At 54.3% G+C, this 25,113-nt stretch overlaps 1 protein-coding gene across 2 annotated transcripts; it reads left to right on the top strand.

Moving 5' to 3' along the window:
• Window positions 1–5,258: 5,258 nt before the first annotated feature.
• On the top strand, window positions 5,259–24,482 carry TIE1 (tyrosine kinase with immunoglobulin like and EGF like domains 1). Of its 2 annotated transcripts, XM_032301639.1 has the most exons (23): window positions 5,259–5,622; window positions 7,698–8,009; window positions 8,119–8,229; window positions 9,572–9,727; window positions 9,871–10,002; window positions 10,161–10,301; window positions 10,502–10,630; window positions 11,431–11,576; window positions 11,805–11,949; window positions 14,245–14,403; window positions 14,547–14,684; window positions 14,888–15,184; window positions 15,769–16,059; window positions 16,349–16,539; window positions 18,780–18,990; window positions 19,151–19,261; window positions 19,439–19,629; window positions 20,604–20,717; window positions 20,819–20,889; window positions 22,020–22,060; window positions 22,150–22,246; window positions 22,330–22,429; window positions 24,283–24,482. In XM_032301639.1, the coding sequence occupies exons 1-23, from the start codon at window positions 5,565–5,567 to the stop codon at window positions 24,352–24,354; spliced, it is 3,414 nt and encodes a 1,137-aa protein (XP_032157530.1). In that variant the 5' UTR covers window positions 5,259–5,564; the 3' UTR covers window positions 24,355–24,482. The 2 variants fall into 2 exon arrangements, with proteins under 2 accessions (XP_032157530.1, XP_032157531.1); XM_032301640.1 differs by lacking the exons at window positions 5,259–5,622; window positions 7,698–8,009; window positions 8,119–8,229 and adding an exon at window positions 9,066–9,159.
• Window positions 24,483–25,113: the final 631 nt, after the last annotated feature.

The raw sequence follows: 25,113 nt of genomic DNA, 5'->3' as shown, positions 1-25,113 counted from the left end.
GCTGTCTATGATCTGAACGTTTGTGTTCCCCCAGAAAGCATGCTGAAACCCTCATGCTCAGTGTGATGTTACACATAGGGCTTTAGAGGTGATTGGGTCACAGGGCAGAGCCCTCATGAATGGATTGATACTTTTATTAATAAAAGGTCTGAGAGGCGCCTGGGTGGCTCAGTCAGTTAAGCGTCTGCCTTCAGCTTAGGTCATGATCCCTGGGGTCCTGGGACGGAGCTTAGCAGGGAACTTGCTTTTCCTTCTCCCTCTGCCCCATCCCCTCCTTGTGCTCTCCCTCCCGATCTCACTCTTGTGCTCACACTCTCAAATAAATAAAATTTCAAAAAGGTCCAAGAGTCTGCTTCTGCCCAATGAGGGCCTGTGACCTGGAAGAGAGCCCTCCCCTTGAGGATGCTGGCACCTGCTCTCCCAACTTCTAGCCCCCTGAATGGTGAGAAATCAACATTTGTTGTTTGTAAGTCACCCAGTCAGTGGTATTTTGTTTCAGCAGCCGGAAAAGACCAAGACAGACGACTTCTCCAAAGGAAGCCCCCCAAATCTAGACCAGTTGTGAAAAACACACAATGATATTCAGTGTCACTCGAAATGGAGGACCCCACGGAGAGAACACAGACCTGCTTAGCTCCACAGCCCACCGTGGAGCATGGGGCCGCCCCAGTGGGTCCTGATAGTTCCAAAAACACAAGTCCATTTTTCAGTCACTACGGGCAAAAGATAGTTAACTACCCCTTCCTTTTTGGTCCAGCTACGGCTTCTTACCAGTAACACTCCAATTAGAGGTCCCCAACTTTGGCATTTGGAAACTAAAAGTGGCACGTAGATTTAAATCTCATCCTCAGCGGCACTAAAATCTCTGCTTCAGCATTCCACCAGGAAGCCTGGCGGCCCAGAAACCACTGGCAACCGGCTGGCACAGCGCGCCCGGGTACGCCCACAGGCCCGCAGCTGGAATGCCCACTATTTGCAGGAGGGCGGCTTTCTCTGCTGTGAATTATCAGCCTTGTGTGGAGTTGGTCAGGCTGCTATTCCCGTTCGGGGGGCGGGGGTCATCTTTGGTTGAGCGCTTTCATTATGAACTTAGTTCAGGGGTTCAAGGATGGACCTTACAATGTGGGGAGCTGTCCTTTGCGTGAGCATCCTTTTGAGCCTCTGACTTTCCCAGCGACTGAAACTCTGAGATTCGCATCATGGTTTTAAGGGTTAGCAGACCCACGTGCAACTCACTCAGAATGTGTTTGTGCAGTGATGTTTCACTTGTGACATGCTGTTTGTAAACCTGTGCGACGTATATTACTCACGACAATGCTCCCTTGGGCAGCACATACACTGAATTACTTGCCCTGTAATCTCAAGGCACATAAAAATACACTTTGGTACTTATAGGAGGTTGTTGTATAATACAAGTCTCTGTGTACCAGCTCTGTGGGATTTGCTCTGTATTTATCTACAGATCATTACTGCTGGATGTGTTTCCCAGCGGAAAAAGCAGGGAGGGCAGATGGGCCTCGAGTCTTGGCACGTGCCACCGTGTCATAGGCTCAGATTTCTCCATGCAGAGAAGACGTTTGTGCTAGGATCTGTGTCATTTTCCAGAAGAGCAGATGCTGCCCAAGTGTTCTCCACACATTTGCAAAATGACATCAGGCCCGCCAGGTTTTCCCAGAACTGAGGGAGGTGTTCTGCCAAAGTGAACAGGACCTTCAACCCTGCCAGACAGACTGCCCTGGCAGTCCTCAGTGCCAGATTCAAAGACCCTGGCACCAAGACGGGCTGAAGACTACTGCCATCAACGACCCATTCCCACAGAGACTCATCCAGAAAAAGCTCTTCCTAGCCTCACTCCTAGGAATGGGATGTCTGTGGGTCTATGGGATGTGGGGAATCTTCCCTGATCTGTTTTCATGCTACGTCAGCAGTCCAAGTCTCTCCTGAGACTTTTCAGGGATTTTCAGAAAGGCCCCAGCAAAATCAGGCTGCAGGGGTCCAGCTCCCCCAGGACAGTGAATTGGAGCCTGGTGGAAAGTCCACTAAGCTGGCACCAGGTCTCACCTCCACCCCGACCACTCCGTTCCATGCCAGAGGGACCACAGATCTCACCAGGAGCCCCTGCCATCTGATGGTGCCAAGACTTCTCCCTCTACCCCCTGGAAGGACAGACTCCTGGCAGGGGTTTTGAACCTGCAGGCCATGTTCTGTTCTGGGAACTGCCAGTGGAGGTCCCAGATGAAGCAGTGATGCCAGGGCAGTGAGAGACGGGGTAAGTTGGGGGGACGCACAGAAGGGGCAAGAGCCATGGGTTTTGGAGGCTTTTTCAATGGGCTGGGGCTCCCCCTATTTGTTGTCAGTCCCCTACAGGCAGTGCATCCCCAGTGCCAGGGATAGGCATGGGTTTGCCACAAAAATAATGACATCAGGGCACTTGGATGGCACAGTCAGTTAAGCGTCCGACTCTTGGTTTCAGCTCGGGTCATGATCTCGGGGTCATGAGATGGAGCCCCCCCACCCCATCCCCCAGCACTGCTCAGTGGGGAATCTGCCTGAGATTCGCTCTCCCTCTGCCCCTCCCCCTGCTCACATGCTCTTTCTTGCTCTGTGACATCAGGCAGACAATGAGGAGGTGTCTCTGGCTGCAGCTTAATCTAAAGACTGTAAATGCAGGAGGCTCACTCCCAGCACATTCCTTGGGTCTGCTTAACAGGTGCCCTTGAGGAGCCACGAAGTCAGAAGAAGTTCAAGTCCCAGCCTTGCCGCAACCCCAAAGTGCCCTCAAACACTGCAGGCCTCACTTTTTCCAGTTGTAAAACCAGAAAGCTATATGAAGGGAAGCCAAATAGACCACCTTGAAATTTATCTCCTTGGCAATTGATTATTTTAAGCCAGTTATTTTGAAGAAACAGTAGACACAGGCGAAGTTCTGAAAACTGCATAGAAGTTACCCTTTACACTGATAGGAAAATCTCCATTTATAAGGGTATCCCCCCCCGGACCAGGAAGAGGGAATGACTCAATCTCTAGAAACGCTTATCTTATGACAGAAGGCACAAACTCCAATTGACACCATCTTAACCACATCTACTGTGCTTTTCCTAGTCCCGAACGGACTCCCCAGCCATCCCCACCCATCCTCTTTCGTCTCTAGCTGAAGATGGTATTTAAAGTGATGGCTTTGGCCATTGCATGGAGTTACTCAAGTTTTCCTGGGTCTCTCTTATAAGGGGGGGAAAATTTTCCCTTCTTCCTATTAAGGTTCTTTAGCTGGTCTAATCATTAAATTGACATAGCCAGATTAATAGGAGAAAGACAAATTCAATTACATATATATGGGAGCCCTTAAAATATGACACCCAAAGAAGAGCCAGGTGGCTGAAGTTTATAACATCCTGAACTAAGGCAAGGGTGGGCTCCAAAAGGGATGTGGGTCATTGGCAGGAAGGCAGGAGAGATGTTTAAAAAAAATAAGGGTTGCCCCTTTATGTGCACAGTGAAGGAAACCAAAAACAAAATGAAAAGATAGCCAACAGAATGGGAAATGATATTTGCAAATAATATATCTGATAAATGGTTAACATCCAAAATATATAAAGACCTTACACAACTCAACACAACACACACACACACACACACACACACACACACATCTGATTTTAAAATGGGCAGAGGACCTGAACGGACATTTTTCCAAAGAAGACATACAGATGACCAACAGACACATGAAAAGATGCTCAACACCACTCATCATCTGGGAAAAACAAATCAAACCCATAATGAGACGTCACCTCACACTTGTCAGAATGACTTAAAAAAAAAAAAAGGAAATAACAAGTGTTGGTGAAGATGTGGAGAAAAATGAACCTTCGTGCACTGTTGGTGGAGAGGCAGACTAGTGCAGCCTCCACGAAAAACAGAACAGAAGAAGCACAGCTGGACTACTGGGTATTCACCCTCCCACAAAAAGAAAAAAATGAAAACGCTAATTTGAAAAGATAGATACGCCGCTATTTTTACTGCAGCATTATTTACAACACCCAAGGCATGGGAGCAACCTAAGTGTTCATTAATACATGAATAGATAAGCAAAATGTGGATAAAATGGAATGTTACTCAGCCATAAAAAAATGAGACCTTTCCATTTGCAACAACATGGGTGGACCCAGAGGGCATTATGCTAACTGAACTAAGTCGGACAAAAACATATATCACATAATTTCACTAATATATGGAACCTAAAAAACAAAACAAAAACCAGACTCAAATGCAGGGGACAAACTAGTGTTTGCCAGAGGGGATGGGTAAGATAGATCATGGGGATTAGGAGGTATAAACCTCCAGCTATAAAATTAAAAAGTCACAGAGATGAGATGAAAAGCAAAGCATAAGGACTATAGTCAAGGATATCATAAGAGTTGTTTGGTGGATAGTCTACACATCTCGTGGTGAGCACCGAATAATGTATAGAATTGTTGAATCGTTATGCTGTGCATCTGAAACTAACATAACACGGTGTGTTAATTATAACGCAATTAAAACAAAACAACAAAAAAAAAAGGTTGGTCTGTTATGCAGTTAAGTTTCTTAGGTAAAAAGGAATCTCTGCTAATAGCTCTCTTTCTGGTGCAGGCACCCTTTCCAATATAAATTTAGGCAGCTGAAAGGGAGGTAAAAAGCTTTTCCTGAGTCTGCTGGGTTTTTAATATTTTTAGCTCAAAATAATCTTCATGCCAAAGAGGCATATTGCAGGAAGACTTGTTCTGAACCCCTTCACTCCTATGTCTCCAGGAGATACACATGCTATTGAACTTTTGTTTTTTCCTGTTAATCTGTCTCCTTTCAATTACTAGACCAGCCAAAAGACCTGGAAGGAAAAACCTGTTCACCCCTACATATGCAAGATAGAATCAAAGTTCTTTTTTTTTTTCCCCTGAGTGTGAGTTCTTGTGTTCCTTTGTCCACTTGTTATGTACGTGAACCGCTCTCTAGGACACCCGTGTAACTGTCCTGGGACACATACATAAGGAATTGCTGTGTATGTGCTGGGGGGAGGGGAGTATGTGTGTATGTGCTGGGGGGAGGGGAGACCCCAGAACAATATCCCCACCACCACCCCACCACCACCCCCCCTCCCCGCCCCAAAGCCCCATCCCTCCTCAATAGGCGGAAGCCACTGGCTTCCTCCCTTTCCTGCCTCCTGCCTCCTGCCTGTTGGCAAGGCAGAGGACCAAAGGGAGGAGAGGAGAGGGGAAAACCTGTCCCATAGTGACTAGGTCTGCCCTTACAACTCTCCCCCACCTCAAGTGACCCCATTCCAGGGCCTTCCAGGCCACACCCATCCTTGGCTTTGTGGGGGCCGGACTGGGGTGGGGGGCCTGTTCGGTGAGCAGAAGCAGGATAGGTCCTCCCCACCCCTCCACGGCTACCCCTCCCACCCAAGCCACCTCATTTCCTCTTCCTCCCCAGCACCAACACGCACTAAACAGTACAGGCCCAGCATCTAGAACCAGACTAACTGACCGGAGGCCTAGCTTGTCCTGGCTGACCTGGTCAGCCTCCAGAGTATGGTCTGGCTGGGGCCTCCTTTGCTGCTCCCCATCCTCTTTCTGGCTTCTCATGTCGGTAAGTCTCCCCCAAGCCACTCCCACCCCCAGCCCCCAAAGCCCTGATTTTCCCCCTAGGAAGCCTTACGATCACTGCCAACACTTTCCCGATCAGCTAGAAAGTGGGATCAAGGCCTCCAAAACCCAGGCAGGCCCTAGACACCACTGCAGCCTGGCACTGGGAATAGAACAGTCATTGACTGTGTTGGATTTTCGGATCAGTAAAGCACAGCGGGGCCTATGGGAGCCTATGGAGTTTTCAGGGAGTGCTCGTATAGTCGGTGTGCTGGCTTCATTTAATCATTCATTTGACAAACATTTATCTAGCACCAGCAATATTCTAGGAGCTGTGTTATGGGTCACAGGTTGAAATAGATTCTATTATGCTGATCTCCTATGGCTGTTATGGGGTTTAAAGGAGGTAATTTACGCAGAGCACCCAGTGCCCAGTTGTGTAAGTGGTAGTTGATTCCTTCAGTGATGGCCAAGAGGATTGGAACACAAAGGCTAGCTCTGAGTGGTAGCTGGAGACACAGGACATGGGGTGAAGGATAAAAGGGAGACACAAGTAGCTCCAGAGGAGCATGGAGGAAGGAGTCAGCTACTCTGCTTGGGGGTAGTAGATGACAAAGGCGTCCAGAAAGACTTCACTAAGAACAGTGGCCTTCATTCTGGGCAGCTAGAACAGTCCATGCAAGTCTCAGAGGTGAGGAAGGGTATGGGAGAGAAGGTTTCTGGAGGGAACTCAACAGGAGAGGCAGAGTATGAGCAAAGAAGGGCTCAAGAGCATGCTCTGTATCCCGAGGGCAATGGGGAGCCATGGGAAGTTGTAGACCAGAGAATCCCAAGGTCTTAGAAGGCCACTCTGGAGGATGAGCTGGGAAAGGAGGGTGTAGCTGTTGGGATGGTCCAGGTGAGTAAATGTGGGGTTTAAACAGGGGTGGGCTTGGAGATGGGGGTGCAGTCAAGAGGCTTTGAGGATGTGGAATCCGCAGAATTTTGTGATTGATGGCAGCAGCCAGCAACACCCTTAGAGGTATAGAGTTTAGAGTCAGACAACCTGGCTCTGCCAGTTACTGATTATATGCCTTTGGGCAAGTTACCTCTCTGAGATTTCATCCACCAGCTATAAAACTAGAGTAGTAACACCCACCACCCAGGATTGTTGGGGCGATAAAATTAAAGTGCTTGCCATATAATTGACCTCCAATAAACATTAATCATCATGAAAGTAGGAACACGAGAGGACTCCAAAGTTTGTGTCTCAGGTGGTTAGTGCCATCTGTTGAGTCAGGGAACACCAGAGAGGGGCAGGGTTGGGGAAAGCTGATAGAAATGCAGACCCAAGCTGAGAGGCTGACTCAGAGATGATGATAAAGCCCGGGGAGTAGATGAGCTTGCTCCAGGAAGCCTGTAGAATAATTATTTTCGCCCTCCTCTGTAAATGGAGAGACAGCGACTTCACTGGGGGGTGTGACCATCCACTGGAAAGCAGGTGCTCAGGCATATGGTGGGCGGTCAGCAAATGCCAACTTCAATGTACCCGTGGTAGGCTTTTGAAGAATATTAATTGATGAGCTAAGTGGCATTAAAGCTAGCTAATTACTTGCCAGTTAAGGGGCAGGGACAGAAAAGGAGGGGCTCCCCTCCTTTTCTGCCCCACAACCACCTGGTTGCAGAAGCCCGCCTCTCCTGTAAATCCCAGGACGGCAAGCCCGTCTAGATTTCTGGAGCGGCAGGGAAGGCTTTCTCCAAGAAGATTTTGCTCTCCTGGAGAGCGGCTCCTCTTTGCAGAGCAGTCTGAGACAGGTGGGGACTCAAGGGGACCGGCAGGGTATTAAACAGTGAGGAAACGGAGACAGGGAGCATACATCATTCTTTCCGAGGCTATAAAGGGAAGCCATCTGGCGGGAGAAGGGGGGCACCAGGAGACCAGAGAGGGGGCTTTGTTTTTGTTTTTAGGACGAAGAGGCTTGGGGGGGCAAAGCCAGTGTGCGGCCGGGAAAGAGACAGGAAGGGAGGGGAGGGAAACGCCTGAGAGCGCGGGGCGGGCTGGGGACCTCGTCGGAAGGAGGACTGGCGTCCCGGCTCCAGGCGCCGCGGTGGACCTGACGCTGCTGGCCGACCTGCGGCTCACCGAGCCCCAGCGCTTCTTCCTGACCTGCGTGTCCGGGGAGGCCGGGCCAGGCGCGGGCGCGGACGCCTGGGGACCCCCGCTGCTGCTGGAGAAGGACGACCGCATCGTGCGCACGCCGCGGCCCGGGCAGCCCCCACACCTGCTGCGCAACGGCTCGCACAGCATCACGCTGCGCGGCTTCTCGCAGCCCTCAGACCTCGTGGGCGTCTTCTCGTGCGTGGGCGGCGCGGGGCGCACGCGCGTCCTCTACGTGCACAACAGCCCCGGAGGTGAGTCTGGCCCGCGGGGCGGGGAGCGGACGGGAGCCGCTGTCGCTGCTGCCGCTGTGCACCTCTGACCCCTCTCTTCATCCCCCACCCACCCACCGGTCCCCTACAGCGCACCTGCTCCCGGACAAGGTCACACACACGGTGAACAAAGGCGACACGGCCGTGCTTGTGGCACGTGTGCGCAAGGAGAAGCAGACAGATGTGATCTGGAAGAGCAACGGTGAGAGGGGCCTCTGGACAGGTTGGGCAGGTCAACGGTCTGCCCCTTCAACGAACACCTCCCTGCCCTTGACCTCCCCCAGCTTTGGCCGCCCACACGGCCTTCACTCTGATACACCTGTTGCCTCCCCGCTGCACCTGCCTCTGTGTCAGGTCCACAGGAAGCACTTGCACCATGTCTTCTCTGGCCTGTTCGGTCCTCCTCCTATACCCAGAGGACCAGCAGCCTTGTGGCACGCCACCTCCTTCCCTGTTACCCTCAAATCAGCACTGTGCTGAACCCTCACCTTTAGCACTCCCCTGGGAGTTAGCAGGTGCTGTCACATAGGCCCTCTGGCAAGGAGCAGCAGTCCCCATGAGGAAGAAGAGAACGGGTAACTCAGCCCAGGCCTGCCCCCACCCTGGCCCTATCAGAACCTCTGGCCACTCCATGGGAGGGAGCCCTTATTCTGTGTGGCCCCAGAGATTCCAGCCTCAGCCCTCAGACCCACAGCCCTTTGGTTGCCCTATGTTCTTGAGGGAAGGAGGACCCTTTCCCCGGCCCAAGGGGTTTGTCTCCTGAGCACCAGGCCCCCTGAACTGATGAGAGGTGTGAAGGGTCACATAGACCAGTACTCCCTACAATCCAGTCCTGGGCAAAGAGGCAAAAGGAGTTGGGACACGGATAGGGACCCTAGTATTTGGGACTGCAAGTCCTGGAGGAAGAAGCTTCTGGGAGAAGTCCCCAAGAAGTCCCCAAGGAGATAACCCCTGAACTGTGCCCAGGAGGAGGAATGGGAATTAGCCACACAAAGGAGGAGGAAAGGACATTCCAGGAGGAGGATTGGCTGAGAGCACAGACAGGAAGTGCTGAAATACCGTGGTGTTTCTAGAAGAGAAACCAGCATTTCCAGAACTCAGGAATGTTAGGAATCGGGCAGGGTGTGGAGAGGTATGGGGCCAGAGGGTGAAGCAGGGATATGCCAAGGAGTGGGTAACTGAAGGAGTCCAAGAAGGGGAACTGTGGAGGCTTCTGCTGGGGAAAATGCTGCTGGCTGATGAGTCGGGGATGGAGGGAGGGAGGGGCAACAGAGGCAGAGGAGACTGCCTGGAAGACCGCGGGAGGTGGGGACCGTGGTGATGGTGGCTATGAGCGGGACAGAAAAAAGTGACTGCAGGACCTGGTGACTTCCTGAGTGTTGCTGGGGCGTGGAACAGAGGATGCATCCCAGCTTTCTGCCTTGGGGACAGACCCTGGCTGGTGCCTTGCCCCAATTCTGGTCACTGTATGGGGCGCACACTGATTCGACCTGGGCACCAGCTCTCACCTGGTGCTGAGGACCCTGACCCACTTCTGCCCCCAGGATCCTACTTCTACACCCTGGACTGGCATGAGGCCCAGGATGGACGGTTCCTGATGGAGCTCCCAAACGTGCAGCCTTCAGCAAGTGGTATCTACAGTGCCACCTACCTGGAAACCAGCCCCCTAGGCAGCGCCTTCTTCCGGCTCATCGTGAGGGGTTAGGAGCAGAGGGCAGAGCTGGGGGGTGGGATGGAGGTTGGGAGCCCTGTGGGCACTTCCTGTGGGCCCCCAGGGCTGCCCGAGACCTCGGCAGCAGTGCTAGGTTGGTGAGGGTCGGTTGCTGAAAGCACGTTCCTCCAGGCTGTAGGGCAGGGCGCTGGGGACCAGACTGCACCAAGGAGTGCCCGGGTTGCCTGCACGGAGGTGTCTGCCATGATCAGGATGGCGAGTGTGTGTGCCCCCCTGGATTCACTGGCACCCGCTGTGAGCAGGGTAAGGACGGGAAGCTAGGACCTAGGCAGGAGAGGCTGACTGGCTGGGGAAGACTCTTGAACCAAGAGGATGGAGCTTGGTGGGTGGTGAGAATGCCAAGTGGGGCCCGGACCCTGAGGTCCAGCAGTGGGCCCTATATCCACCCATCCTATTTCTAGCCTGTAGAGAGGGCCGTTTTGGGCAGAGCTGCCAGGAGCAGTGCCCCAGCACATCGGGCTGCCGAGGTCTCACATTCTGCCTCCCGGACCCCTATGGCTGTTCTTGTGGATCTGGCTGGAGAGGAAGCCAGTGCCAGGAAGGTATGGACTGACCTGCCCTCCGCAGTCCCTGACCCAGACATCCAGCCACAGGCTGGACCTGGACCCTCCACTTTGGCCCTGGTGTCCACACCAGAACCTCCATAGCCCCCTGCTCACCCAGCCTGGCATAACCCAGGCCCCAGCTCTGCCCTCACTGCCGCTGACCTGTGTCCCTCTAACCACAACCCCTCTATCCGCAGCCTGTGCCCCTGGCCACTTTGGGGCAGATTGCCGCCTCCAGTGCCAGTGTCGGAACGGTGGTACATGTGACCGCTTCAGCGGCTGTGTCTGTCCCTCTGGCTGGCATGGAATGCACTGTGAGAAGTCAGGTACAAGGGTGTTTGAGATCACTTAAAACAAGTCAGGCTTCACCAGACACATCTCCCTGACTCCAAGCTCTACACCCGGGGAGATCAGGGTTCAGGGGGCCTTCTCACCGCCCAGCTCACATCACCCATACCCACGCAGGGCTGGGCAATAGCCCAGAATGGATGGGAGCCCAGAGGAGGCCCCTGGCCAGTCTGAGTGGTTCAGGGAGGGCTTCACGGAAGAGGCAAGATCTGAGATGGGGTATGAAGGATGAGCGCAAGATGGCTAGGGAAAGAGCACTGGAAAAGGCCCAGGGGTTGAGGGACTCGGGGTCGGGTACCATGAGAGTGGAGTAGGAAGGCTGGGGGAGTGACCACAAGAGTCAAACCTCGGGAACTTTGAACAGCAGGCCAGCAGGTGTGCTGGGGGCAGGAGGGAATTGTTGAAGAGGCAGAAGGCAGTCAGATTTGTGTTTGAGGGAGGACCCACGCAGCTGGGTGGAGAGTGGAGGTGGGAGAACCTGGAGGGTCTGTAACAGAGCCTAGAAATGAGTGAGGCCTGAACCAGTGTTGGGGCTATAAGGCTGGGGAGGGGCATGTGTTGGCTGAGACAGGACATCGGGTTGGGAGCACAGGAGATAGACTCTGTGGCCGATCAGCCGTGGGGCGCAAGGGCTGTCTGGAACTCTGCAGCTTCTAGGCTTGAGCGACTGAGCCATTGGTGGCCCCTCCACTGAGATGCATGATACAGGAAAAGGGGCAGCATGGTGGTCAATGTCTGCCCCGTGGGGCTGCAGGATGTATCCTCCCTCTCTCCCTAGACCGGATCCCCCAGATCCTGGATGTGGCCTCAGAAATGGAGTTCAACTTAGAGACTACACCCCGGATCAACTGTGCAGCCGCAGGGAACCCGTTCCCAGTGCGGGGCAGCATGGAGCTCCGGAAGCCCGACGGCACGGTCCTCCTGGTCAGCAGCCCCCCACCTGCCCTGACCCCACTGGCCTCACAGGTGGTCCCTCAGACCCCTGCCCCTCAGGGTTTTCCAAAGGCTCTACCCACTGGCCTGACTGTGGCTCATATGGGGTCATCTGATGGTTGAGAAACCACCAGGGGCCCTCTGTCCCCTTATTAGTCCCATATTGGCCTCGTGAGTGTTTGTTCTCTATGGTCTGTCCCTTTTCCCTGTCTCTCTCAGTCCACCAAGGCCATTGTGGAGCCAGACAGGACCACAGCTGAGTTCGAGGTGCCCCGCTTGGCACTTGGTGACAGTGGGCTCTGGGAGTGCCGCGTGTCCACATCTGGTGGCCAAGACAGCCGACGTTTCAGGGTCAATGTCAAAGGTCAGTGATGTCCTGGGGCTATGGAGGAGGGTCCGTGGGCAGAGTGGTGCTCAGTGGGCTGGTGCTGCGCAGACTGGGCATAGTAGCAGGAAGGGCAAGGGCCCCTGAACTCCCAGCCCAGCACCCAGCAAAGAAGAGGGTTTGTCGTCCACCAGAGGTCTGGTCTGGCCCATGTCAGGGCAGAAGCATAGCTCGGTCCTATCTGGAAAGGACATCCCATGCCTTAGAAACAGCATACCCTCTGACCCTGCCCAGCCTCCTATCTGGCCATGCTGGCCCTCTCTACCCGCTCACAACCCCTGCACACGGCGTGTCTTTAATTCTGCCTCTGGGATGCTGCCGTCTGCTCTCATCACGCCTCAGGGCTCCCAGGGCCAGGACAGGGGAGCGTGTGGGGTGCCTCAGCTCAGAGGGTGGCCTGCCACCCAGAGGAGCTCCGTGGTGAGTAGGGAGGTGAGTAGGGAGGGAGCTGCCAGTGCCCAGGATGGCCCAGAGCCGGGTACAATCTTGTCCATTCACCTTTGCCAGCCCCGTACGCCTTGACTCCTCTTGCCCTCTGCTCCTGACAGCCGGCCTCCCCCACAGAAACCCAGACGTCTCCCCTCTTCCTCTTTCTCTTCCTTCCCTGCTTGCTCTCCACCCCTCCCACCAACTTGCAGCTGCCCCACCAGCAGGACCTATCAGTGCCGCCCAGGCTCTGCATCTAGCCTGTCTCTTCTCCCCAGGCTTCCGATTCCAGGCGATTTGGGTTCAAATCCTCACCACCAATTCCTGGCTTAAGCAAGCTGCTTAGCCCCTCCCAGCTCATGAGGGTTGCTGTGAAGCAAGTCAGATGATGCGTTTAATGCGCTGAAGTTATGTTATTTAATGTCATGGGTCATTTAACGCAATGAGCTTAGATGATGTATACGAGGACTGAGTCCGGTGCCTCATGCAAGGTGCTCCATATATGTTGGCATTTATTGTTCCTATTATTTTCTTAAAGATTTAATGTATTTATTCAAGAGAAAGGAAATGAGCGAACAGGGGGAGGGGCAGAGGGAGAGGGAAAAGCAGACTCTGAGCTGAGTGCAGAGCCCAATGCAGAGCTCGATCCCAGGACCCCGAGATCATGACCTAAGCTGAAACCTAGAGTCAGATGCTCAGCGGACTGAGCCCCCCAGGCATCCCTATTGTTACTGTTACCAAAATGTCCTCTTCCGAGGTTTTGGCTGTTCTCTGGCAACTCCAGGACCTGATCTGCCACCTAGACCCCTCCCCAGAGCTCCAGACCCATTTGATGGGACCTCCAGCACTGGGGGTCTGGTTCTGAAGTCTGAGTGGAAGTGTGGGCCCACTCTATGTCTGACCACTCCCTGCACAGCTAAGCCCCGCTGTAAGCATGAGGCACAGGGGCTCCAGGGCTCCATACCCCCCCCTTGCTCTCCCCTCCTCATGACCTGCCGACCCCACCATTCCTCCCCGCACACCCCCCCCAGCTCCCAACTCTTCCTTCTCCGCCCGGGCCTCCTGCCCTCCCTTGTTTCCAGCCACCGGTTCATGCATCCATCATTCTTAGAACAATCGGTCCGATAACTGTTTGGGAGAGGCAAAGGAACCAGTCATAGTGCAGACGTGATAATCTGGGCAGAAAAGCTCAGGCCAGAAGAGGGTCAATGAACATGAAGTGAGGAAGCCAGGCAGGAATCAAAAGCCGTTTGGGGTAGAACTGGCTGATTCCAGGTGGCCTGGCCAAACGCGTCTTCCAAATCCTGGTTGTACCTCCTGCTGACGGCCTGGCCATAGGCCAGGTACACATCTCCAAGCCTCAGCACCCGGGTGGGCAGAGCGCTGTCTTAAAGGGACAAGTAGCCATTGCAAAGCCCATAGTTCATCACTGGCTGGCTTTCTTTTTTTTTTCTCCAACAAAGAGAGTGATAAATGGTAGAGGGAGAACAGAGAGCAGGCTGACACCAGGCTCTCGCCCTGCCTGGGGTCTCAGGCCCCTCTGCGTGCTCCACATTGCCTCCCCCACACCCAGCTAGGCTCATCCGACCTCACTTAGCAGCTTTGGGGATTCTCTCGAGTCCTCGCTGCCGGATCCTTGTGCCCCAAGCTGCCCAGGCGGCAGAACACTGTCCTGACTGGATGCTGGCCCTTCTGCCCATCGGTTGAACTTGGGCTCTCCCCAGCCCAGAGGGGCCCCAGATCCAAACCAAGACCGAGATATCTTTGCTGGCCAGAGTTGAGTCCTCTTATTTTTCGGAAGACTGGGCAGGCTATCTGGACCCTGCCTGACTTGGGGTCTCCTGGCAGTGCCCCCAGTGCCCCTGACTGCTCCTCGGCTCCTGGCCAAGCAGAGCCGCCAGCTCGTGGTCTCCCCACTGGTCTCCTTTTCCGGGGACGGACCCATCACCTCTGTCCGCCTGCACTACCGGCCCCAGGATAGCACCATGGCTTGGTCCGCCATTGTGGGTGAGCGGGGGCTCAGGGCTGGGGGAGGCATTGCTGGGGGCAGGAGGGGGTCTGGGGCAGGAGAGGATATTGGGTCAGAATGAAAGGGGGGAGGTGGCAGCTTCGGGAAGAGGTGGGGGCTGAATGATGTGTGCTGCCCCCAGTGGACCCCAGCGAGAATGTGACTTTAATGAACCTGAGGCCGAAGACAGGATACAGTGTCCGCGTACAACTGAGCCGGCCAGGGGAAGGAGGGGAGGGGGCCTGGGGGCCTCCCACCCTCATGACCACAGACTGTCCTGGTGAGAGGCGAGAGTCACCCCTTCGTGTCCCCCATGGGTTACCGTCCTATGCACTCAGGGGTTGTCCTGTCTTGTCCCCACGCCAGGGGCCCCCTGCCTTTCCCACTGGAGGTTGTCCCACCCTGTCCCCTGGGGGGAGATAACTGTCTTGTACAGCCCCAAGGACCAACTGAACAGTTCTGACTCCCAACCTCCGGCCCCAGAGCCCTCGTTGCAGCCGTGGCTGGAGGGCTGGCACGTGGAGGGTCCTGACCGGTTGCGAGTGAGCTGGTCCTTACCCTCGGTGCCTGGGCCACTGGTGGGCGATGGTTTCCTGCTGCGCCTGTGGGATGGGACACGGGGACAGGAGCGGCGGGAGAATGTCTCGTCCCCCCAGGCCCGCACCGCTCTCCTGACTGGACTCACGCCTGGCACCCCCTACCAGCTGGATGTACGGCTCTACCACTGTACCCTTCTGGGCCCTGCCTCGCCCCCCGCGCGTGTGCTCCTGCCCCCCAGCGGTATGCTGTACCCAGAAAGGTTGTTATGGGTTCCAGATGAGGGAGGACATGGAACACAGGAGGTTACTAGAGAGTGCGTGGGCACAGAGAGAACACAGGATGTATCGAAAACGTGGGCATAAGGGGGAAGTAGGACGACAGACAGACATGAGCAAAGGGAGGACGTGAGATGTCTGATATTGGTGGCCAGGGAGAGGTGGGCCCCCAGGAGCATACGGGATGAGGGAAAGACGGGGAGGCCAGGGTTCATGTGGAGATTAAGGGTCTTAGGGAGGATGTGGTGTACCAGGAGGACATGGGATTTGGGCGAACATAGGGTATGGGGCACAGGAAGACCTAGCATGCTGGGAAGATCTGGGACGCCAGGAAGACCTGGCCCATAAGGAGAACAAAGGAAAGCAGAAGTTTGTGGTGAGGGGAGGCGTATGGAGCGAAACTGAGCCCAGCAGGGAACGGGGAAGGTTGGCGGGTTGGCTCGCGTTTGGGGGTCCACAGAGCAGGGAACACAGCTAGAGTGGATCTCACCCCAGAGCCACATACCCTGCTCCCGTCTGAGCACTGCCTTCCCACCCCCATCTCCTCAGGGCCCCCAGCTCCCCGACACCTCCGTGCCCAAGCCCTCTCAGACTCTGAGATCCAGCTGACATGGCAGCGCCCAGAGGCTTCGGTTGGGCCTATATCCAAGTACATCGTGGAGGTGCAGGTGGCTGGGGGCTCAGGAGACCCACTGTGGATGGACGTGGACAGGCCCGAGGAGACAAGCACCATTGTCCGTGGCCTTAATGCTAGTACACGTTACCTCTTCCGTGTGCGGGCCAGTATCCAGGGTCCCGGAGACTGGAGCAGTGTGGCAGAGGAGTCCACCCTGGGCAATGGTGAGAGAGCACAGCCACGGGGACTCCCAGCCCGGGGTTGGTCTCCATGCCCTCTCCTGGCACCGGATCTCCAGTTTTGGAGCCAGGACATCCGAGGTCCCTCCCAACAAGTCACATCTGTCCTGATCCTGGCCCCCCTGACCCTTCCCTGCATCTGTTGTCCTAGTGCTGGGAAAAACCCCGTCACCCCAGTGAACCACCGGCCTTAGGCCTGATACCCCTGGTCCTTCCTGGTACTAGGCTCTGTGATCTCTCCCTCCCGGCCATCTGCCCCCACTCTTGTGTACAGGGCTGCAGAGTGAGGGTCCGGTCCAAGAGGTCCAAGCAGCCGAAGAGGGTCTGGACCGGCAGCTGATACTGGCCGTAGTGGGCTCCGTGTCAGCCACCTGCCTCACCATCCTGGCGGCTCTCCTGACGCTCGTGTGCATCCGCAGAAGCTGCCTGCACCGCCGACGAACCTTCACCTACCAGTCGGGCTCGGTCAGTTCCTGTGCCCGCTCTGGGCGCATGCGTGCACCACTCTAGCTGAGTCTGTCCGCTCATGCGCAGTACCTATCCCCCCCCCCCCCCCCCGCCAACCCCGGAGTGTGTGCGCGTGCGCATGTTTAGGTGTTTAGGTCGCGGGTGTAGGACTTAACCGTGCTCATGGATGCAAGATATAATTTTCCTTGATTTTCTAGAACTGAATTCAGTTCATAAGTCAGTTTATGTTAGTGCGAAATATTTAATATTCGCTGTTGAAACTAGTTCCCTGTGTCCATATTTCACCGTGGTTAATTCAGGGTTCTCTCGCTTCTTTCTGGAGGTGCTGGAAGCCTAGGTAGCATGGGGACAACACGGGAGGTGCGGCGGGCAGCGGGACATCTGAGCTTCATGCTGGCCTCTGCTCTGGCATCCTTCCCTGCCTTGGGAGCCAGCACACATCTGTGGCTAATGCCCTCAGCCCTTCTGTGGCTTCCTGGCCACAGGCAACTCCTACTATGGGTTCCTCCTCCGGCCTCATCTCTGCAAAGGCCATGGCCTCCTCTGGGAGACTTAAGAGCCCTGAGGTGCTCCCTGTACCCTGTGGAGGGCAGCGTGTTCTGTGGCGCTTACACCCTTTGTTGCAAGCCCTGTTATGGCTGCTTCTGCCACTCCAGAGCTGTGCTGACCCACGTCCCTATATGGGGGGTGGGGGAAGGCCTCCGCTCTTCTTGGCCTTGCTGTATACCTGGCTGTAAAACTTGTCGGAGCTCTCTGTAGTCAGTAGTCTGTGCCCCTACTGCCAGTGGGGTGGGGGACCAGCTCGGCTCCCAGCTCCCAGCATCCCTCCTTTTGTCCCCCCCTCCCGTCTCTCTCCCACCTGTCCTCTTCCCATGAGATCCTCCCCAGTGCTGTCCCAGGTGATCCAGAGTCTTTCCCCAGCCCTCCCTTTGCACCTGGGCTCTTGATATTTATAGCCATGCTTTGGCATTTCAAAGAAACAAAAACAACAACAAACAAAACAAAAACGCTCTTCTCTCTCAAGGGCTGATCCTTATGATAGAAAGCCTAGTGTCCAATGCCATTGTCTAGGCCATGCCTCCCTTCAGAGAGTCAATTGGCTTCTTTGTTCCAGGCTGCTCCCTCTGAGGTCAGTGTGCACAGAAAGCCACTAGGGCTGAGGTGGGGGCAGGGTAATGGAGACAGATGTTGAGGGAGGGAGATGGGAAAATCGCCTTGAACACAGACATAATCCTAATACATGTCCAGACTTTCCGTGCCTCGTGTGCCTGCATGAAGGTGTGCGCGTGTGCCATGCATGAGTGCACTTATGCGTCTGCTGGTGGGTACCCCCGTGTGTGCCCGCGTGTGTCCCTGTGCATGTGCCCCTCCCTGAGCACATGGCTGTGCATGCACCTGAGGTACGGTGGCCTCCGCTTTCCATGTTTCCTGTGAATCCATGTGCCCCCTGTCCTTAGCCCCTCACTGAGGGAGCCCCACCCCCAGGTCTGTGTTAACCCTCTTCCAGGTCTCTTGTCAGTGGCGCCCTGGGTCCTATCCAGCTGTTTCCCTTTCCTGCCATCCTCCTGACCCAGGTGGACCAGCTCCTATGTGGTTAGGGGAAGTGGATGTTCCTCTTTGCAGTGGTCTATCTTCGGCTCCTTGGTGGTTTTAGAACCATAGACAGTCCTCATCTCTGCTTCCCGTACTGTAGAGAAAACCCCTCCGCTGACTCGCACCAGCTTGGGGTTTCACATGTGATAGGTGCTCTATAAATGTGTCCTAGCCCGCGGCCCAAGGCTGGAATCCTCTCCAGAGGATTGATGAGCAAAAAGCCTGGTCGTGAGATCGGCACAGTGATGGGAGGCTTGCCACTTCCCATCACAGCTCATTCCAATTCCTTCCCGTTTGAAATGTTGGAGATACCCTCTTTCCATTGACTCCTGTCTTCGTGGCTTCTAGCAGACTTACCCACTCCTTGTTCTCCCAGAGCCCTCTACACCAGATCCTTGGTTGTGGCCTCACATCTCTCTTCTTGGACCTCTGTCTAGCCAGTGGCCCATGGATGGCTTCATCTCCTGTGATTCTGTCTCAGTGTGTATCCTCTGTCAGCATATCTGTTCCTGCCTGACCGCCACAGTGCCCTCTGCGGGGGTCTCTATCCATTTGTCTAACTATCCCTCAATGCCTGTCTGTACCTCTTGCTGGCCCCACATCTGCGGCGCCAACTGCCTTCCCACTTGTCTCATTCTATGAAGGGCGAAGAAACCATCCTGCAGTTCAGCTCAGGCACCTTGACGCTAACCCGGCGGCCCAAACCACAGCCTGAGCCCTTGAGTTATCCAGTGCTGGAGTGGGAGGACATCACCTTTGAGGACCTCATCGGGGAGGGGAACTTTGGTCAGGTCATCCGGGCCATGATCAAGAAGGACGGACTCAAGATGAACGCGGCCATCAAGATGTTAAAAGGTCCCCCCGGAGTGACCCCTGACCCCAGGCCCACCCCCTACCTTTGTCCCACAGATCCCAGGCCCTACCTGGATCCCCTCCAGCAACTGCCCCCAGCCCTCAGTAGCCATGCCTTTTCAGAACTATTTCTGACTAAAGTGATATTGGATTCTTTACACAGAGTATGCCTCTGAAAATGACCATCGTGACTTTGCGGGAGAACTAGAAGTTCTGTGCAAATTGGGACATCACCCCAATATCATCAACCTCTTGGGGGCTTGTGAGAACCGAGGTAAGTCCCCAGGTCCTCACCTATCCCTTCTTCCCAAGCCCCATCAACAGCCATCATCCCCCCCCACCCCGACACACACAGCGGCAGCCTGCCCCCTTCTCCTACCATTGGAGGCCTGCTGCTGGCCAGCTGCCAGCTTGGGAACCCCCACTCCGTCCCTGGCTCTTTCCCTCCCAGGTTACCTGTATATCGCTATCGAATATGCCCCCTACGGGAACCTGCTAGACTTTCTGCGGAAGAGCCGGGTCCTGGAGACAGACCCAGCCTTCGCCAGAGAGCACGGCACAGCCTCCACCCTCAGCTCCCGGCAGCTGCTACGTTTTGCCAGTGACGCCGCCAATGGCATGCAGTACCTGAGCGAGAAACAGGTGTGCAGGGGTATGGGGAGGAAGGTGTGCCGCCACTATGACCCCCTGTAGCAGGCAGGGCAGGGAAGACAGGGGAGGGCAAGACCCCGGAGCTGCTGGCCTGGGTGAATTCGGGAGAGTGCAAGCCGAGAAGCAGAGCTGGGGGAGGCGTTGTATTGGAAGCAGCTGAGGGACAGCTTGTTGGAGATGCTGAGCTGGCAGTTAGAGATGTCAGCCTAGAACTTGGGAGAAGGGCCTAGGCCAGAGACAACAATCTGGGAACCATCACCCTACAAAGTGCTGGAGAGTCTCATGGCAAGGGAGTGGACCCTGTGAGGGGCCCTGAGGGAGAGACCCACCAGGACAGGGTGGAGAGCAAGGCAGAGAGTGGAGGCCTGAGCCCAAGTCTGAGGACACCTCGCTTGAATGGAAGGAAGCAGAGGACAGTGGCAGGAGGAAAACACGAGACTGAGGAGAGACATTTAAAGTTGGTGAAGTTTTGGGTGTCCTTGAAGCAGACAAGTAAAAACCTGTGCAGAGGGAGGGGCTGGTGGAGAGAGGTTTCTGGGGAAGGTAGAAGATCTTGTGGCGGGGGGTGGAGGGGACTGGAGACTCCAGGGAAAGGTCACTTCAAGCAAGAGGAGGGCCTTCCCCACTTGCATCCAAGAGCGGAGAGAAAAGGAGGATGGGTGGATGGGAGGTTGGAGGAAGTGAAGGGGCAGTGTGGTCACCAGCGAGAAGCCCAACCTCATCCCAGAAAGAGACACACAGCCTGAGCTTGGCTCTGGCTGGATCCCAGGAAGGAAGGGACAGCCAGCAGTGTGACTCTTCTGAGGCAGGATAAGACCTGGTTGGCTGGGAAGGAGGGTAAGGGGGCTGTTACAGGGAGGGAGGCGGCCCACAAAGACCAGCTGGGAGGTCAGATCCCTCATGGGCCCCAGGAGTCTTGGGGTTGCCCGTCCGCAGTCTTCCCTGACCTCTGACCACACCTGCAGTTCATCCACAGGGACCTCGCGGCCCGCAATGTGCTGGTGGGAGAGAACCTGGCCTCCAAGATCGCCGACTTTGGCCTTTCTCGGGGAGAGGAGGTTTATGTGAAGAAGACCATGGTACGTCTCAGTCTCTGCACCCAGGTTCCATGCCTGGCCTCCAGGACCCCTGACACAGGCCCCTCCTCCTCACCCAGCCCCTCAAACCCACTCTCCCCTAGGGGCGTCTCCCGGTGCGCTGGATGGCCATCGAGTCTCTGAACTACAGCGTCTATACCACCAAGAGCGATGTGTGAGTGTGGGGCTCAGAAGGGGTAGGAGGGATTGGTCCCCCAAAGACACATACAGACATAAACCTAGACACGTCTTAGATACGTCTCGAGTAGTATAAGCACAATTTGGGCATTGCCAGGGTCTGTTCTACATGACACAGATATGAGACAAGCGCATCTTGGGTATACCTTGGCGATGCCCAGCATCTTAGTGGGAAGATGGGGGGCTAGTTGGAAGGAGGCGTTGTCTTGGAAGGCGTTTCAGTGGTAGGATTGTGTTAGGGAACTTTAGAGCTGGGTTCATCTAACACAGGGAGATACACTGGAGGGGTTCAGGAATATGGGAGGACAATGCCTGGGTGGAGGGAGAGACCACTCGAGGAAAGTTCTCACCTTCGTTCTGAAGGGCAGAGTCATCCCCACCAGGAGCCTATCCAGAGCATGACCGCCAAGACCCCCTCACACCCAGATAACCATATTGGCCTCCCTTCTGCTCCTCTTTCCAGGGAACCTGGCCTGCTAGGCCATCCAGCTCTGGCTCTACTCATTGGTCCCTGGCCCTTTGGCCTGGCCTGCCTTGTTCACTGTCCACCACAGGGACTGCCTCTCTGACCACTACCAAGCTTCCTGCTTCTGCCCCCAAACTCCCTAGATGCCCACCCCCACCCCCAACTAGAACTCCCATCCTGGTCTCACCCCGCCTAGAGGTTGTTACAGTATAAGACGTAGTAAAGAACAATGGTCTGGAGTTAGATTGTCAGGTCTTGAGTCTGGTTCCAGGACTTACAAGCCATGTGACCTTGGGCAAGCTAGCTAATCTGTCAGTACCTCAGCGTTTCCATCTGTAAAATGGGCATAATGGTAGCGCCTACATCATAAGGCCGGTGTGAGGGTTAAATGCATGAACGTATATGTTAGCTGATTCGTGCATGGCCCAGAGTGTGTGATTAGAATGTTAGCTGTGCGGACGGTGAGTCTGGGAGCAGCTCTGAAGGAATTTCAGTGGAGCAGAGACAGCAGCTGGCCAAGGCGGACACCTGCAGAGTGGCCCCCACGCAAGGGCTGGGAGGCGCGCACCGTGGGGCAGGCAGCTACTGAGCAGCTGGCCCCTGGGCCTAGACGGGAACTAAGCACATCCTTCTCATTCCAGCTGGTCCTTTGGGGTCCTCCTCTGGGAGATCGTGAGCCTTGGTGAGTTCCAGACCCCCAGACCCCAGCCCTCTCCTGATCCCCCCACCCTCCCATTCCCTGGGCTCAGAGAGCTCTGTCACCTCCTGCAGGGGGCACGCCTTACTGCGGCATGACCTGTGCTGAGCTCTATGAGAAGCTACCTCAGGGCTACCGCATGGAACAGCCTCGTAACTGTGACGACGAAGTGTGAGTGTCCTCAGCCTGGAGCCCCGGGACCCCCTCAGCCCGGTTGGCCCCGACCCCTCCTCTCAGCCACGCCCCATCTGCAGGTACGAGCTGATGCGTCAGTGCTGGCGGGACCGTCCATATGAGCGACCTCCCTTTGCTCAGATTGCGCTGCAGCTGGGCCGGATGCTGGAAGCCAGGAAGGTGAGGAGATGGGGGCTGATGGGGACAGGGCTCAGCACGCTCCAGGGGTGCCCTCTCATAGAAGCCAGAAAGAAGCAGCCTCCATGTCCTTGTCCCCACCACTAGCTGCCAGGACAGCTGGGCCTCAGGGTGCCGCCCCACTTTCCAGCTCTCCAGGGGTTGAATACTAGGCCCTCCTAACTCTTCCGAGGCCCCAGCGGCAAATCGCTCCCCCGGGGTCCCAGGTCCCATACTGCTTACCTGTCTTCCTCTGCTGGGGCCCTCAGCCCAGTCTCATCTGGGCCACCTCTCTTCACCGGACACAGAGCCAGAGTGACAATGCATGAATGGTCCCCTAACCAAATGGATGGATGGGTGAATGAATGAAAGAGTAAGTGAATGAATAGAATTAGTGGATGGATGATATAATAAACATGAATAAACATAATTAAATAACTGAACCTAATAACCATGTGAATAAACGAATTATCAGGTAAATATAAAGGAAGAAATATATCAAAATGAGCAAGAGCAAAAAGAGTCCTTCATATGAATTAATGACTAAGGAGCTGTAGGAATTAATGAACTGTCTTAAGAATGAAGGAATGATCAGGGGCGCCTGGCTGGCCCAGTCGGTAGAGCATACAAGTCTTGATCTCGGGGTGATGAGTTTGAGCCCCATGTTGGGTGTAGAGATTACTTAAAAATAAAATCTTTAAACAGATGAACGAGAATGAATGAATGATCCATGTAAATGGATAAATGATCAAAATAGCTTAATGAATAGATGAATAAATAATGAATGCATGAACAAACAGCTCATCTGACAGGTGCATTAAAAAAAACTAAGATGAATGGATAAAGATGTGATATATACTGCTGACCCTTGAACAATGGATGAGTTAAGGGCAACTAATCCCCTAGGTAGTCAAAAACCTGCATATAACTTTTGACTCTCCCCAGACTTAATTACTAAGAGCCTACTGTTGACTGGAAGCTGTACCACTAATATAAGCAGTCAACTAAAACATATTTTGCGTATGTACTATATACTATGTTCTTACACCAAAATAAGCTAGAGAAAAGAAAATGTTAGTAGGAAGGTCATAAGGAGGAGAAAATACATTTACACCACTATATGGCATTTATTGAAAAAAAATCTGGAGTAAGTGGACCCCTACAGTTCAAGTCCATGTTGTTCAGGGTCAGTTGTGTGTACAATGGAATATTACTCAGCCATCAAAGAGAATGAAATCTTGCCATTCACAGCAACATGGATGGATCCAGGGGGTATTATGCCAAGAAATACGTCACAGAAAAACAAATACATGATCTCAATTATATGTGGAGTCTAAAAAAACAAAACAAAACAAATGAACAAAAAAAGAAACTCATAAATCCAGAGAACAAACTAGTGGTTGCCAAGCCCCCACACTTGGGCAAAATCGATGAAGATTAAGAGGTACAAAAGGTATAAACTTCCAGTTATGCAATAAATAAATCCCAGGGATGAAAACAGTATAAGGAATATAGTCACTAATACCATACTAACTTTGTGTGGTGACAGATGGTGACTGTCAGATGGCTATGTTGTACCCCTGAAACTAATATAATATATGTCAACTACACTTCAATGAAAATTTTTTTAAATTTAAGAAGAAAAAACCCTTCTGTCTAACAATATGTCAATGGGCTCTCACCTGGACCCCCAGTTTTGGTCTGTTCTCACTGCAGAGGGCTGCCCTTGGCCATGGGGCCATCTTGAGTCTAAATCAGTGTCTCTTCAAGTAGGGCTGCCATATCAGAAGCCAGGGAGCTCCAGGCCACAGGCGCCCCCACCCCTGGCCCGCACTAAAGCCTCTTCTGTCCCCCAGGCCTATGTGAACATGTCGCTGTTTGAGAACTTCACTTACGCGGGCATCGACGCCACAGCCGAGGAGGCCTGAGCGGCTGTCAGGCCAGTACCAGGCTCTGCGGGCCAGAGCAAACTCCACTCTCCAGCCTGTGCCTTCTGATCCTTGTGGCCTCTGGCCTGAGCTGCCTCGAGGAATTTTTTTTTTTTTTTTTAACTTAAGAAAAGAGGGGATCCTGGCCACCTGGGTGGCTCTGTTGGTTGAGCATCTAACACTTGGTTTCGGCTCAGGTCGTGATCTCAGAGTCATGGGATCGAACCCCACATCGGGCTCCATGCTCTGCATGGAGGCTGCTTCTCCCTCTTCCTCTGCTCCTCCCCCCTCCTCTCTCTCTCTCTCTCTCAAATAAATAAATAAATAAAATCTTAAAAGAAAAAAAAAAAAAGAGGGGACCCAGGGGGTGGGCTTAGGGCACTCGGATACTCACCCTTTGCCATCGCTCCCACGCCTTCTGCAGCTATTCCTAGAGTGACTCTTCCCATTTCTTCTTCTAGTTCAGCTGCTCCAGGTTTGTACCCTCTTCTGTGACTCCCCACACTCAAGCCCTCTTCAGCCCCTCCACCCAAGCCAGCGCCCACACAGCTAACATTCCCACTACTCCCCACTTTTGGCTTTATCATCCAAAAAAAATAAATGTTATGAGAAGCTCCATCCAATGTATTCCTTTCACTGCCGGCCAATCCCAAAGAAAAGTTGAACCAAAGAGAGACTGGATTTTCCAAGAAAAGAAACAGTGTCCCCAGTGACCCAGTCGTAAACTCAAGCCCTCTGTTGGGGTTGGCTCTCCATGCT

This window comes from Mustela erminea, chromosome 10, assembly GCF_009829155.1.
Source record: "Mustela erminea isolate mMusErm1 chromosome 10, mMusErm1.Pri, whole genome shotgun sequence".
NCBI classification, from domain to species: domain Eukaryota; kingdom Metazoa; phylum Chordata; class Mammalia; order Carnivora; family Mustelidae; genus Mustela; species Mustela erminea.
The sequence above is the reverse complement of the archived record's forward strand: the minus strand, read 5'-3'. Positions and strand labels throughout refer to the sequence as shown.

Bases quoted from the DNA above. Each gene is read 5' to 3' on its own strand.
- TIE1 (XM_032301639.1), top strand. From the start codon at position 5,565: ATGGTCTGGCTGGGGCCTCCTTTGCTGCTCCCCATCCTCTTTCTGGCT. The intron at 10,631-11,430 runs GTACAAGGGTGT...CTCTCTCCCTAG, and splicing joins AATGCACTGTGAGAAGTCAG to ACCGGATCCCCCAGATCCTG. The intron at 15,185-15,768 runs GTATGCTGTACC...CCATCTCCTCAG, and splicing joins TGTGCTCCTGCCCCCCAGCG to GGCCCCCAGCTCCCCGACAC.